Source organism: Buteo buteo, chromosome 23, assembly GCF_964188355.1.
Source record: "Buteo buteo chromosome 23, bButBut1.hap1.1, whole genome shotgun sequence".
Lineage (NCBI taxonomy): Eukaryota > Metazoa > Chordata > Aves > Accipitriformes > Accipitridae > Buteo > Buteo buteo.
In genome coordinates, this window is record NC_134193.1 from 387,108 (window position 1) to 403,443 (window position 16,336).

At 42.2% G+C, this 16,336-nt stretch overlaps 1 protein-coding gene across 2 annotated transcripts in view; it reads left to right on the top strand.

Annotated features, from left to right (window-relative positions):
* The window catches only part of TRIM33 (tripartite motif containing 33), a 41,754-nt gene extending 36,428 nt beyond the window's left edge, over positions 1–5,326 (top strand). Inside the window, exon 19 of one of the 2 annotated variants that reach the window (XM_075055882.1) lies at positions 53–5,326. In XM_075055882.1, the coding sequence (XP_074911983.1) occupies positions 53–265 (213 nt within the window). In that variant the 3' untranslated portion in view covers positions 266–5,326. The remainder of the gene's footprint in view (positions 1–52) is intronic. The other variant, XM_075055881.1, reaches the window with a different exon arrangement.
* The last annotated feature ends 11,010 nt before the right edge of the window (positions 5,327–16,336 follow it).

A 16,336-nucleotide genomic window follows, 5' to 3' on the forward strand; every position in this document is an offset into this window, starting at 1 on the left:
AAGGGATGTGCATTTCCAACAGGTGAATATTCCTGTCTTCTTTTATTTACAGGCTGATTCAGAAGTAGCGCAGGCAGGGAAGGCAGTTGCATTATACTTTGAAGATAAACTTACAGAGATCTACCCAGACAGGACCTTCCAGCCTTTGCCTGAATTTGAGCAGGAAGAGGATGATGGTGAAATAACTGAGGACTCCGATGAAGATTTTATACAGCCACGTAGGAAACGCCTAAAATCAGATGAGAGACCAGTGCATATAAAGTAATCTAATGATATGGACCTAAAATTTATTGTAAAAACTGTTATTTAAGTGTTCCTGGAATATTATCATGCCTACAGTGGCCATCTTGAAGAAGCTGATAGCTTTTTAAACAGTATTAGATTACAAAAAATACTTGTACAGAAAAACATTCTCATCAAAAGGGGAAAAAAACTGTATTGTAAATTTTTGGTGGTTTTTTTGTTTGGTTTTTTTTTTCCCTTGATTATTTGCTATATTCTTTCTTTTCCTGATGGAGGGGACAGACTCATCCTGGTCTCACAGATAGAGGTGGATGAATGTTGAAGAGAAGCAGATTTGATAAGAGATGTTCCATGTACAGATAAGACTGCTTAGTAAAATGTTCTGCAGGACTGGACCAATACAGTTACTATATCTTGCCTTCATGCTGGACTGCAGTGTAAACTGTAAGCAATGTTCCTGAAATCCCCTCTTTGTGTGAACTTAAGTGCGTGTTGGTCATTGCTTTTATAATTTCATTTAAGCAGTATTGTGAATAACTGATCTTCTGTGTTGATCCAATTATCTAAATTTTACTTTCTTTACTACATTTTATGTATAGCAAAAGGAAAAAAAAAATCATTAAACTGTTCTGAATTGGCAAGTGCAGGAGTGTGAGTTCTTGACAGACGAAAGACTAAACTGGTGGCAACAATCTCTTTTCAGTAGGACTAGGTATATTTATTATGAATCCTGTACACAGAACATTTTAATGGCATTCATGGCAGAAGTCTTAGCATTGTCTCATCTGTCCCTGATCCCCCGAATGAGGCAGAATGTTATCTCCAGTATTCATTGTCTAATTTTCTGTACTTAAAATATAGACTGAAGAGGTAATAACTGGTTGGGGTGTTTTTCCAGTCTTCCTAAATATCAGTTTCTAATAGACCACTCGGCAAACAATAACCTATTAACTACCAAATGTGTAAAATTTCCTGTATTCACTTTGTCTTATTTGTAAATAGTGAATTGAGATTTCTTGCAGATCAGCAACATTTGCTGAACTGTTTTTAAGCTAATATGTATTCTTATTAATTGTTCCTATCAAGAAAAGATTTGTAATATATGCTATTTCTAACATTGCATTCATTTTGAGGTTCTGTCTTATTTTTATTATCGAGTACTACTCAGAACTTTCTTCAGAAGCAGCTTATGAGCAAAATGTCTAGAAAGATTGGAATAAATCTGTTGAGATGGGGTTACTTGTCCATTGAACAAAGCACTTGCACAGACCAGGATTTGGCTTTGAGTAGTTTCTGGTCAAATACTGAAAACAGAACCATTTCCCTGTTTCCCTAAACCCTGTGGCAGGCATCTCTGCAGTGCCTTCCCATTGCATACTGCCTTCATTCCAGCATTTCTGGTTAGAAATGAGGTCCTCACAAAGTAATTGTAGTTTGAACAGTTGTTTCCTTTACTGACAGAAATCAATACTAGAAATAATAAATGTAATTGCTGGCCTTCATATGGATTTTGTTAAAGATGAAGAAATCACATAATCGGATGAGGTCAAGTTGACAGACTATAAATTTGCCATAAGATTTTGTGTGAATACAGCAATTCTGTGGTAAATCACTGGGGTTTTGGTATACTCAGCATGAGCAATTCCTGTGACATTGTATACACTTTACCATAATGGTAAAGATAAGTATTTTAGCACAATGTATTAAATTGAGATATGCTCTCAGCAATTTTTATGCAAATCACTTCAGATTTGATTTCTTTTTATAAGAACAAAGTATATGTACATTGTGACTATACCTCTTAAAATAAATGAGGGCACTGAAGGTATTTGTAACTTCAAGCTCACTTCTTTAGATTACACAAATGTTACCACTTAAAACAGGTTTTTTTTCAGTTCTCAGATATTAACATAGTACCAGTTTAAATTTATTTTTTACCAGTTTGTATGTGAAAGGAAAAGTAATTCTGCTTAAACATATTAAATTGACAAATAGCAAGAACTTTGCCCGTAGAAAGGATGATGCGTGTGAATAGGACACTAATAGTAACAAGGGATCATTTAATGGCTTGCTGTATTGCCTATTTATGCATTTCTAGTTTCTCAGCTTCATTTTGCAAAGAAATATTATTAAAATTATCATGCAAATAAGATTTTGTGAATTCTCTTCAATTGGGGTTACTATTTTTATGGCGCTTAAGCACTCTAGCTTCTGTACCTTCAGGCCCCAACTTTTTAACTGTTCGCCCTGTAAGGTACCAGTCATGGATTCAAGTACCACAGACACTCACTGCCTGAACTGGAGCATAGGACAAGCTTGATGGCATCCTAGAGTGGGTCACAGAGTGGGGGAAGGACCACACTACAAAGCTGCGGTTCAGGGGTGGCACATGCTCCCTGGCTGCTGCAAGAGCAGTACCATCTGTTTTCCACCCAGACCCCAGAGCAGAGATCTAAATGTTTTGAGATAGGCTAGCGACAGCCTGTATTCCACTAGTTCACCTGCAAACCACAAATGATGCTAAGCTTTGACCTTGATGAGGGTTCAGCCTCTACTCTTGCACATAACCCACTGAACTAAAATTGGTCCTTCCGTTCAACTCATCAGTGCTCAGTAGTATTATGTGGAATTTTGACTTGTGTGCAAGAAATCGTAACCATTTCTTTTTTTTATATAAAAGAAACAAAACAACATTCTCTTCCCCCACCCACCCTGGCCTGCCCTTCATTTTGGAACTCCCAATACAACAATTCAATGATAGTTTTGAAATTAGCTAAGTTCTATTCAAAAATATTTGAAAAGATAGATAAGCTCAGCTAATACATTTCCTGATCCTATAGTCTGTAAATGTTCATCATGGAACTGGTAAGGGTTTGTTCAGTCAAAACGTTTTTGGTGCCACACTGTAACTTGTTCAAGAACAAATGAATGGGGTTTGTATCAACAGGCCGCTGTATTACTCTGAGCATCTTCTCTGTGCCAGATGATGTGTGTGCAATACGTGCAAGTGACAGTGTGTTTTACCCTGGGAATTAGAGCATAGCTTACATCAATAGAACTTCTAGCAGATAAAAGATGTGGTGGGTGCGCTTTGCGTGCCAGCTCTTTTGTCTGCGTGATAGCAGTATTCCAACATGATAGCGAGAAGATAGTCTGGCACTTGATGTAACTATATGCTCTCATTTAAGACACTTGTAAAAAAGACCATTCATGTCTTGATTTTTGTTGTGAATGACCCTGAAGTTTAAGTTAATCCAAAGAAGTAAAAGGCAACTTGCTTTTGAAATAAGAGTGAAAAGTGTACAGTATGCTACTTGTGGACTTCTCAATTACCTCAGCAGGTATCCTGCCATGTAATTACTAGTGATTAGTGATAATGTAACCAGCTGAATAGGTTCAGGTCTTTTATTTAACTGTACCCTGGAATTAAGTTGCCTATAGCATAATAAGGCAGAGTTACTATCCAAAAAAGGATGTTCCCCAAACTTTTGAAAATAGAAGTGCTCTGTTAAATGTAGAGAGGTTGGTTTTTTTGTGTGGAATGTCACCATTGCTACTACTTGTGACATTTGACTGTGTTGGCACACTTAACACTGGATCATTGAAATGTTTTATAAACATTTCTGCAAGCCACTGGAACAGAAGTCCTTAAAATTAGCCCAAATTTATCATTCTGGTTTATAATCTAGTTTATTGGCTGACCTCTAAAAATTTAGGTAATGGCAACAGTATTTTAAAGCTATATGTATGATGTACTGGAAGTTGGCTTTTTCTTGTTTTTCTTACTCTCTTCCTTGGAAAAAGCAATAAAACTGCTTTGTCTGTTGCCTATTAGCATGACAAGAATCCTTTCCTTTGGATAGTGATTTTATAGGAAAGTTTGTATGCATATCACCAAGTCTAGCTTTTAAAAACAAAGTGTGCAGGAGTTATTGACAATATAGTGTGGCATTTTATTTAAAAAATTGGGGAAAGTTACATATTTTTTTAAAAAGTAGGTGTTTGAGTAAATAATGGAGGTACTTTTTTAAAAAAAATTTATATGCCACAGTTTACATAGACATATTTCAGATTGAACATATTCATTATATCTTCAGATATGGCGATTTCTTTTATTTTCTCAAAGTGCTGTACAGTAATTCTTCCATCTAGTTCCTGTGTTTGCTTGTGAGAATCCTACTTTATATGCTTTCTAATGTATCTGAATTGAATTAGTTTTCAAAAATTGCAGTTAATTTGGGTATCTTTGTTATAAGTGAACTATTAAACATATGAAATGCAGTTTTGGCCTTTTCTATTGAGTGATCTTACAGCTCAAGGCTGCTTTCTTTAGAATTTATTGAATTTCTACAAGGAGAGGTACTAAAATATTTTATAAGTTCAACTTGCAGCATTCACTAGAGTGAGCTACATTTAAGAAAAAGAAGTGCATATCTGCTAATGGCCTGCAAATGGGGGTATTTCTTAGGTTCAGAACACCATGAAACATGTATATAAGCCTATAAAGATTTGTGCAGTTGAAAGCCTGTTTTACATGTAAATGTACTCATGGAAGGGTTAAATTCATGGCATTCTTGGATTCGTCGATTATTTCTTGCTTCCAGTAACTGAACTGGTTCTTTTTTGCACATAGGAAACTTTGCTCATCTTTTAATATGATTCTTCAAAAAAGTGCTGTTTCTGTGGTATTGTATTATCTGAATAATCATATTTAACTTTTTTTCAACGAAGTTACTGTTTCTAATTGTTCTGTTCCTGTGTTTTTTGCTGGTGTGTAATAAAAAAAAAAGAAGAGTTTTTCTTTACATGGTTATTTAATACGTTAGCTGCCTGTAAATATTCTTGTTAAGTGCTCTGGAATGTGCTGTAGAAGTTGTATTAGATCAGTTTAAAGCATTGTTTGAAAACCATTTTGTTTTGGTTATTTCTATTAAATTAGAAAAATGACTCTTTCAATTTGAGTTTCTTTTTTGCACATCTGCGTTAGGTCATTAGATACTAGCTCATGTCTGGCAAAAGACTTTTCTGATACTTGCAGTGTGGAAGTACCTTGATGAAATTGTAGCTGCAGCAGTTGAAGTATGACCACCTGAGGCTGCATGCTCTGCAGCGATCAGTAGTTCCAAGACAGAAACTACAGAAGCCTAAACTCGATTCAGTTTGTGTTGGGGATACTGTGATTTTGCCACTCTGCGCTTACTTTTCCATGAAATGTTATGTCACATTTATCTACACCTAGTACATGAAATACAAGTATTTTAAGGTTTTCTCTAGGGTTTTTTGTGCTGCTGTCACCCCGAAGTTTGGTGCAGCCTTGGAGGAGACAGTTCAGAGGTGTACCGTTCATGCGTGTACAGTTCCTGGAGCTGGGATGCTTTCCAAAGGCCCAACACACCTGGGGACAGTCTATAGGGAGATGGCTCTGCAGCGTTGTTCCCTGTGCCCCCCCTGCCTCCCAGTAAGCACTGGAATGATGAAAAGGGAGCTGAACTTTATTGCTCTGTAACTTGTTAACATTACACCCATAGCTGTATGATGCTCCTTATCTGCCATCTGTCTGTCATACTCTGCTCTGCATGGTGGTTAGTGTATTTTACCTGTTGGAAGTGAGTCTGCAGTGAATGCATAGCTAGGGTCAGTGTGTTCCTTTGCTTAATAAACGTGTATTTTGGTATATTGGGGACCAGATCCATGCAGTAGTATGACGTGTGGCCCTGCATTGGGGTGCAAGGTGTGATTCAAAATACAGGGGAATAATGCCACTGGAAGCAATCTGGTCAGCTGGCCAGCCCACCTCTCATGGATTCGATAGTGCTGTGATCAAGGAAGTAAGGTTGGTAGTCTTTGTAAGGGATGAGGAAGAGGTTGCTCCTGCATCATCAGTACTTTTTGCATGCAGTGAAAAAGCCACACATGCAGTGCTGTTGTGTTCATTCACCTTTTAACTGCTGTTCAGTGTGTATGCCTTGAACTGCTCCCTGGTACTGATAAATCCATTTTTTTTGTGCTGATGTTGCTAATGGAGCGGTCTTGTGACTTACCATATCAGAACTAAAGGCAGAACTGAGCTTACATATCTTGGGATACGGCTCAGTTCGACTACAGCTATACAGTTTGAAGTAGGAACTAGTCTGGTTTGTTCTAACAGGAGTCAGATTAAATGGTTGCAGGTCATTCCAGGCATCAGTATCAATTGTACTGTAGCTGACCAGGCAGACCTGCAAGAAGAAAGTAAAGGGAGCATGCACATAAGCTAAAATTACCTCTGAACAATTCTGCAAGCAATGAGAGAGAGGTCTAGTAACCTGGAATGCCAACCATCTTGAAGGTATGTTTGTACTTTTCATAACCTTTGCAGCTGGTGAAGGCTGTGATCTAAACATGTGTTACATATCAGAGAACTAACTTCAGGCTGAAGCTTGTAAAGAAGTTGAATTTTTCTCTTACTGTTTATTCTTTAGGTGCTTGTGGTGCTTAGTATCACAGAAGCTCCATGATAAGAGAGCTGTCTTCTAGGAAAAGGTTTAGGTAGCTTCACTAAAGTACACATTTATTCTTGCTAAAACTGAGAACACCTGCATTTACAATGAGCTCTTGAATGTGCTTGCTTGCCTTTTGCAATCTGCAGCAAAGGAACAGATGGTTTGAACCTAAACCATTGCACTTCAGATGGATTTTGCTGCTAGACCAAATACCGCCTGTGTGAGGTGATGCTTGCTCTGCATGTGCTTGACACAAATGGATGGCCGGACGCCCTGCTGACCCTTCTGACTGCTCTAGAGCTGGAGTTTGGTGCTCTGCTGGCAGAGGAACAATGAGTAGTTCTCTGGGTGGATGTTTCATTTCTCTTTGCCAGGCACTGCAGCGCTGCCTCGCTGTGTCCAGAGCAATCTCAGCCTTGCCAGTCCATCTGCTCCAGATTCTGACGGCCCATCTGCTCTGTCTCTTTCTGTGGCATTAGTGTGGGCTGCCTTTGTGGCTGGGCTGTGATCTGTCATTTTCAGCACCTCCGTTTGACTTCACTCAATCCCCTGGATTCCCTCAGTAGGCTTGAGTAAAAGGAACTAGGCCTTAAGCCTTATGGTTTCTAAGACTATTCATATTAGAACTATAACTAATGATTAGAAATTGTTTTAGATATGATTAATAGAATGCAGGTGCTTATAAAACAATATGTATGAGCTGTTTTTTTGTCCTATGTGTCTGCCCCTCCATGGCTGGCTTGAAACCCAGTCAAGCTGAATCAACAGAAGAAGGATCATACATCTTAGACCTAAGACATGGGAGTAAGTGATTAACTTTAGAGCAAGATAAATTAATAGAATAGCCTGAGTGATTTTCAGAAATTCAAAGGTAATCTTTGATGCTTAAGAAGATGAGTGATCGTGGTGACCCAGGACTTTCTATCTACGACCACTAACTTCAGAAGAACCAGGACATGAGAATTGATGAGATATATTGATGAATGATAACAACATGGGAACCGAGATCGACTGGAAAATTACAAAGACTTTGGACTGGGACAATGGGTGGTAAAAAGGTATATAAGATTGGGAAATTTTTGGAAGGTTGCCATTCTCTGCGGTGGTGGCCCAACTCTGAGTTGTTAATAAAGCAAACCTAGAGAAACCCATGTCTGAAAATTCTTTAACAGCTTGCTTGGTTTTTTTTCCCCTTTGTGTCCTAGCTAAACTTCTTCTGGCTTGCTCCAATGACACTGAGCTGTTCACCACATCACAAAGTGCTGCAATTCAGTTGCCAATTTTTTATTTCCCCCTCCAGGGGGCCATATCTTAATCTCCTCTTTCCATCCTGAAATTCTACCAAGAGTTAGAAACTATGCCACTGAACTGTTTTACCATTTGCTGCCATTGTAGAATTCACATCTGTATCTCTGTAGACAAGTATGTGATTTTGGAATTACTGCCATCTTTCTCTGAGGGTTGAGATTATAAGCCTGGATCTTCAGAGCACTGGCCTTCTCTTCCCTTATTGTTAATCCACTTCACTGTGTGAGCTCTTTCGATCATTTCAGTGCCTGAATATGCATACAGGGGCTGAACTGCATCTCATACTGTTCTTGTGTCCTTTGCTCTGTGTTAGTGGAGCAAAGCATACAGAACTAAGCACTTTACACTTAGAATTGCTCTTTGCAAAATCACCTTCCAATGCATTCCATGAGCTACCATTGCAGCTAAGTGCTTGGTGATCTTCACGTGATTTAATGCTTAGGAACTAGGATAATGTTAGCTAAATTAGTGGGGATTAAACCCAGGGATATAAATTCCTGCTCCTTTCATTAACACATCAGAGGGATGAGCATGCTTAGCATATAACTTTTATTAGCAGATGATACAAGACTCACAAAAGCATGGTGCTGGGTCCTATCAGCTAAGGTTGATGGATGCCTGGTGAAGACTCCTCACCAAGGAACAAGCAAGGGTACATTATGGTGTGCAGTGGTGTACTTGGGAGTCAGTGGTGTATCTGTTGCTTCATCCTGACGGTGAAGTTCTTCATCTACTGACAGCCCTTTTTGCCTCATGTGTGGCTTCAACAAAACCCATAGTAATGCTCACAGGAAGAGCTTGCTGCTGTCATATGCAGCTCAGCCCTTGCACTCCCCCTGGGTGAACCAGATCCACCTGCACTGCCAAAGGCCAGCCAGCTAAAGAGAGTACTGGGGCTTGTTTGGATGCAGTCATTTCCTTAACTAAACCTGTAGAGCAACTGACTTGTTGGGAGTATCTTTATTTTTTTATCTCTCATGTCATATCAGAGATAAATACAAAAGCCTTTCATAGTGGAAAAGTTACTCAACAAACATTGTGTAGCTGGTGGGTGACCCTGTCTGTCAAGGCTCTGGCCACTATAAATGTTTGGAAATCACGTCTTTTGAAGGTTTCCACCACTGCAGGGAATATGGGGCTGGAATATGCCGTTAAGTTGTGCCAAAGCTGCGAATTTGACACTGGGATCTGCATGGCAGTGTGTATGTGTTTCATATCACTTTCCTATCAGGAAAGAGTTAGCTCTGAAAACCCCATTCACTTGAAATTGTGTCTGGAGACGTGCTCAGTACAGTTCTGCGGCTGTTACCGGGTGCAGCTACAGGGTCTGTGCCATGGATCTGAAGAGTGGTTTTGCAGTTGACTGCAGGACAAGCTGCAAAATGCCAAACTGAAGTCTGTTTCCCTCTTGGAGGTCATCTGTGTCTCCAGGCAATCCCAAATGTAAGTTGTTTACCTGCTCTATTGGCCCTAGCATATTTTCAAAGGAAGGAGATGTTGCAGCAACAAGTCCTTCTGACAGCATGCTGTAGTGACCATGCTCAGCGATGAATTCTGCTTTCTAAATGAAGACAGATGTTCTACTGATCTGAGGTTTAATCAGTCAACACAACAGGGAAGGTGCATGTAATTCAGAGAACTGCAGCAACTGTGTTAGGAAACATGGAGCAGTCTGTGAATAATCAGCCTTCTGTAGTCAGACATACACCCTGCATGAAAGAGATCATGAACTCTAAGTTATGCATCATTCTGCTAAGAATTTGTAAATTAACCTTTCATTCTTTAAAATCTCTTATATGGAATGTGTCACCAGATGGTGCTCTTAACACAGCTGTCTACATGCTGGTCTCCAAGTGAGCAAATAGTTTTGTCTTGGGAAGAAATTCTCAGGCAAGGCTGGCTTTGATGTCTGCAGGTGTGAGAGGTACCTGCTGAGGATCTGTCATTTGCTGGGAGCGAGGCATGGGTGGTGTGCTGAGATGTGCGTGTGTTGCGTTATATCCCAGGGTCAGTGTTCATGTTTAAATGGAATGTGGTAACCTAGGGACTTCAATCTCATTCATTTCTCTCTCCATCTTAGCCTTAATAGAGTGTTGTGCTTACTGCCTGGATGTGCGAGCAGAGAGCTGAAGGCGATGCTGTCACGTTGCGTGCGGCAAGTTGGAAATGACTGCACTGGGCACAGCTGGCAGCAGCAGCAATCCCCCTGCCTCCTGCTGTGGAGAAACTCTGTGGACCGTGCCTGCTGGGGAGGAGGTGCGTAAGAACAGCCTCAGCTGGCGACCTGCCTCCTCGTTCGCTCCCCTTCACCTCTGTGACTGCAAGGCACTCGGGGGTCAGGGAAGCTTTCCACAAGCAGGAGCTACTATGACGGCAATCAGCTTTGTTCTCCTGTCTCTGGCAATTAATTTGAGCACTGTTATTGCTGACCACAAAGAATAGTGGGCTTTTTGTTTGAATCAGGCATGTAGTATAGGCTCTGGGTGCTCTCTGCAGTGCTGAAACCTGTCCAGGAAGGAGATGCTCCTCAGTCATTTTTTGTTGCTAAAAGTTGTGTCTTGGGTTCCTTTTCATGAGCAGAGCAAGTAACCAAGCTAGTAACCACTGGTGTCACCATAGGCTTACTGTGCACTCCTGAAAGAAACAAGGTCTGAGCATCACCTGTAGACAGGAGCCCTGTGCTCTGGCCCTGCATCTGGTGCTGTCTTTTGGGTTTGTGTGTTCTTGATGCTGACCAAACAGTTGAGACTGGGTGAGGTCTGAGCCTGCCATCGATCCTAGCCCTGGATTTTTGTGCCGAATCAGGCCATGCAGCAGACACTGGATATGTTCATCCTGCTTTGAGGTCTGGCACAGCTGTACTGGAACACTGAGTGGTAATAATGACCATGGTGTGGACTGGATTTTCAGTGTTTTCATCTCCTTTCCTGCTGCCCTGCATCTAACATAAAGGAAGGGCTATAACTATGGTGAATGAGTTAAGGAACAATATTTAATGCTGGAAAGACAGGCAGGGCAAAGTTGGTAATACTGAGGCATTTCAGTTATTCCTTCAGCAGGCAATTGGAAGAGCTGACTGGGGCTGTAGAAGAGCTGTGTGTGGTCTGTGTCTCCTGAGGAAGCTGCAGTGTGTTCCTGGGTTTACCACCCTTGTGCAATGCTCTCCTTCGCTCTGGAAAACATGATTAATCAGAATGCATTGTCAACATTCAGTACTCTGCTTTGTTATTTGGAAGTTTTCTTTCCCTAGCTCGGTGTCCGCAGCTACAATATGATCTTTGTTAACGCTACAATTTCTCGGCTCCCTTTGACAGCTAGTGATCTGATACTCAGTGTGCTGCTGCCTCATGGGGTGACTGTGGATATCTCAAACCAGTTTAATCTTCTGCCCAATTATAATCAATCTAATTCTCCTCCAGATATATACACACACACACGGTATCCTTTTAGTGTCTGAGCAGAACATAAATGTGTCAGGCCATCTTATTTGCTGCTGGCTGTTGAAAACAACTAAATTCTGTAGAAAGTAATTCAACATTGCTATTGCTGGGCCTGGAGACTCTATCCTACTCTGTACTTCCAGGGAGCCCTCTCTCTTTCTTGCCTTTACTGTATGACGAGCACAGTGACTGGCTTCACAGAGAAGGCTTTCTGGATGCATGTGTCTGAGACATGATTTATGGGGGCCACATTTGTAGGTGGTGTAAGTTGACAGCGCTTCATCAAAGTCAGTGGAAGACCTATACCCTCATTTACTTGATGACTTAGTTACTTCTTACTTTAAACTAAACAATGTTCTTTCTTGTTTGTTCCTGAGTTCTAGTAATAATGTGTAGAGATGACTTTTGCAGTGTGACCCTAGACAGGAGGGCTCTGGCATGGCAGTCGTGAGGGTCTGGACAATGTCTGGGGCTGGGACCCCTGGCACCCTGGGAGCATGTACCACCCAGGGACAGGGTGGTGGAGGCTTTGGGCTGGTCAGCCTCTGCGTATCTGGGCTGGCCATGACTGGGGTTATTCCCTTTGACAGCACTCTGCTGTGATGATGGAAGGCACTTCACTGGCTGAGAGCAGTGGTGGGGAGGATGTTTGACTGTTATCTAAGCAGACCTACTAAGTAAACAACTTTTTGCCAGTGATAATGGCTCTGTGTCCTTGCCTCTTGTCATTTTAGAGCCTTGGAAAATAATGTTATCAGTAAGTAAATAGATTTTAAAAAAAACCCAAAAAACAACTCAGTGAAATCTTTTGGCCCTGAGATTTGTTGCTGGCAGGAGCAGCAAACACCCTGCAATGAGGCAGACAGGATCCTTTTTCCCCAGACATTTCCCCAGGGTAAGCCCTCAGGCACCAGTGCTGGGCTCTGAACCCTTGTGCCTGATGAGAGCACCCTGTTGCTTTTCTTCTGTTGCATGGCCCTCCTGCTCTTTCCATGGGCAGCTGGCAAGGACACCCTTATTCCAAACTGCAAGACCTGATGCCCCTCTTTCTGGGGGATATGAAACTGTGGGAAAGTAGATGCAACAGAAACCAACAGCTTGGGAAAGTCCCATATGCTGCATGGCTAATAGAGGAAGCTGGTTATATTTCTCTATGAGGATCCTCGGGAACTGAGATGATTGCCAACACATCTGTCATTTAGGATTAAGTCTTCTGTCCATTGTCACCTGTGGAAGGAGATTATTAAGTAGTGAAGTAATTGGCAAGGGTTTTCTTTTTTCCTTTTTCGCTAATAGGAGTATTGCAAAGGCTGCTTTGGGCTCCCAGGAGAGATCCTTGCAGAGGATGCTCTGAGGGTAAGCTGTACATATAACAGAGATCTTCGATGCAGATCTGTATGTCTCTAGCCAGAAAAATATTGCTGGTTGTGGGTCTTGTGAAAGAGGTTTGGAATTTTTATCCAGGATGTGCTAGGACTGCCTGCGCTGCAGCAAGCAGGCCTGGCAGCAGGCAAGCTGCCTGGGGGAGTAGGAGAGACAAGGGGTAGTGAGACGCAGTGGCCAAAGACCCGATGCTAGGATCACTTCGGATGGGCTGGATACTGCAGAACACGGCGTGTGAAGAGCTGTCGGTGCCTGCGGGGCAATGCGGGGCGATGCGGGGTGATGTGCGGTGATGCAGGGCGATGTGGGGTGATGCGAGGCGGCAGCGCTCTGGGAGCGGGGGCTGCACCTCTTGGGAAGGTGCTGTTGGAGAGGAGACCACTCGTGTCCTTTGGGATGTTGGATGGGAAGCATCAGCACGGGATGGGGGCGGAGCTGGGAGCAGATCCTGTAGTTTTGTGGGGCTCTCTGGAGGCTGATTGAGCAGGTTAATCAAAGAGCTCTCAAGTTTCTTTCCACATGTTAATTTTCTCCTGAAATAAAAACACTACAGCATTTTCTCTCAAAGGCACAATTGTGCACCATTGGTTTTGTTTTCTCTGTTATAGAAATATTGCTATTTTTATTACTTGTATTTCCACTGGGAGGGATGAAAATAACTAGAATACGGCAAATACTTTGTAAGCACACTGGGAGAAAAAAACCCCAACTTATAGCTCCTTATTTTCCATTACGGATATCGGCTTAGCTTGTTTCTTCCAGAAGGTTGAGATTAAATATATTTTGCTTTGCTTTTCTGTTTCCATGAAAACAAGTGTGGTTTAAAGCCTGTGCTAATTCCAAGGAGTGTTGGGCTCACAACCTCCTGCACTCACTGCCAGGTGTTATTGCCTACAGTGCAGGAGAAAGGTGTTTGCAGATGGATGTGTTCAGTTTCTTACTGTGCTGTGCAGACACATGGGATTTTTTCCAGATTCTTTTATCCAACTCTCTCAGTGTCTAGCTCTTTTTTTTCCTGATAGAAATTGTGCCGAGGCAAAGCCATATGCAATGTGGTCCAGGGCTGTTTCAGATCTAAAGACTACCCACCTCATGGCTGCTAGAGCTGAGTGCATACATGGGCTTGAAAGTGTCACATGAACTGTCAGTGAAAATCACTGACCAAAGCCTCGTTCTGCTCTGGAAACACTTAATGCCACAGGGAACACCTAGCGACTACTGCAATTAGGCTTAAAAGGGCCTCCTCCTGCTTTCCTGAATCACAGTGGCTGAGGAGTGTATGAGAGCAAAGGCTTCTCAGGAATCTTTAGCACTTTATTACTGAAGACAAATTTTAATCTGTCTTCTGGGTTCTGACACCAGCATTTTATTGGCCTTCGAGGAAAGTGCAGTCTTTTTAAAAAAAATTATGCAGTGATACTGATAATAGTGTCCATGGCACAGAGGGTTGAAATGAGACCCTAAAAGCAGCGGTTTTTTATCTGTTCTCAGAAAAAGGATGGGTTAACATCTGTCATTAGCACTGGCCAGCAAAGGCCAGCTTAGTTCTTCTTGTAGCTGTGTGTAGCATTCGCTACATATCAAGGTGCCACGCTTAGATCACTGGTCGGCCCGGACCAGGGAAAGAGACAGATAACACACACAGTGTGAGCGCCAACTTCCGCCTTTTATTGCGCAGTTAATTCCTTTTATACTAACAAGGGGAGGTGGGGTTACAGGTACATCACAAGGCTGCGACTAACCCTCTAACTTTCCGTGACAACGCGAGATCTTCCGAACGCCGACCCCTACATCTCTCCCCTCCCCATGACGAGTTGGCTTCTATTGTTATGAACAATTCCACACAAAGAAATAACTATATAAAGTGCCATGAGTAGAAACATATCTCTACAACTACTTTAAAACACTCTATCTTAAACACCCGTAAATATCCCATTTACCCTGCAGAGCAAAAAGGTCCTTTATAGAAATTCACACAAGAGGTAGATTGAAAGTTAAGACTTGGAAAGAGTTACTTCTATTACTCTATAAGGCTTATCGTTGGTGTGCTGATGTTAAGGCTTAATGTCCGAGGCACCTAGATTCCTGGCCGCGAGTTCCGACAGTCGGATCCCATAAAGGCACGTATTGATGGACTCTGAGAGGGATGTCATCCGGATACCCAAGGTGTCATAAGCCAGGACAGGATAACAGCAATCTGTAAGAAAACTCAAACACTATGAGGTTAAGGCAGGATGAATCATACGACTAGGAACCCATTTCAGGAGCCCTTCACGTGTTTGTACACAGGCATACCCTCGCTCATGCTATGTTTAATCAAAGTATGCTTAACACACTTTTTCCCTAAAGCAAGTTCTACATACACTTACTGGCTTTATCAGTAAGTGGATTCCGCACTGACTCACAGCATTCTTTAAGTTCTCAAGGACTTTCCAGTGAAACGCCTCTCTCCCTCTTTTTTTTTTTTTTTTTTTTTTTTGACTCCCCTCCAATGCCTCTGTAACAAACCCCTCAGTCTCTGTAAGGTGTCCTGTCCCTCCCTTGCCTGTCTCTGTGACGCACTTCTCGATGGCTGCCGTATCATGCCATCCATCCTCTCCTCATCGGAATAATCGGAGTCTATAGCTGCTGGTACCGCGCGCCAGTTTCGGAAGGGCCCATCCAGTCTCGCAGGTACCGTCTCCACCGGAAAAACCCCTATCTCCGCCGCACCCTCTGAGTCCACGCTATCAGTCAGAGAGGAACCGCTCTGCGAGCCCCGCTCCACAGCTGTGTACCAGACAACAGCCACATTTTAGGTTTTTGCAGCATTACAGAAACATGCTTTTGACCTGGGGGGGAGATAATGACTAACAAACTTTATAAATCAGGTTGAGGAACTGAAATGGGTCTAATCCCAGCCTAACACTCATTCCTTTGATGTAGTAGCATGTTCAGGTAACAGGATTTGCTGCCATAATCTTCCTGAAATTTAGATCCTAAATAACCCTAGCTTGTCAAACCGACACAGAGCTGACAGGCCTTTGTCGCAGTGTGTGTCACTGGGACTGTGCACACAAGGCTTGTGCCTTGCACAGCCGCCTCGGCTTGGAGGCAACCAAGATGCCAAGTCCTCGGGCAGGTACCCCAGCATGGGCCCTGGGCTCTCAGTTCATTAAGTTTATTGAGATTGTGCCTTGTGTTCAGTGCAGATGCTTGGAGAATGGAAGGTCAGCATTCCCCAAGCTATTTAGGTAACGGCTTTTGGGCATGGCTGATAGCTTCAATACTCACAACCACATCTTGCTGATACAATCTTATCTGATGTCCCTCAGCCATCTGATGCTGCTGGAACAGAAATGGCTTTTTAGAGCTTCCAGCCCTGCTAAATCATGCTGTAACTATTCACCTTGAGCACATGCAAAGATTCCAGGTCAATAAATATATATTCAGAAGTCCCATCACCAGAAAACAATTTTTTATGATAGTCCTGCCCCTAGA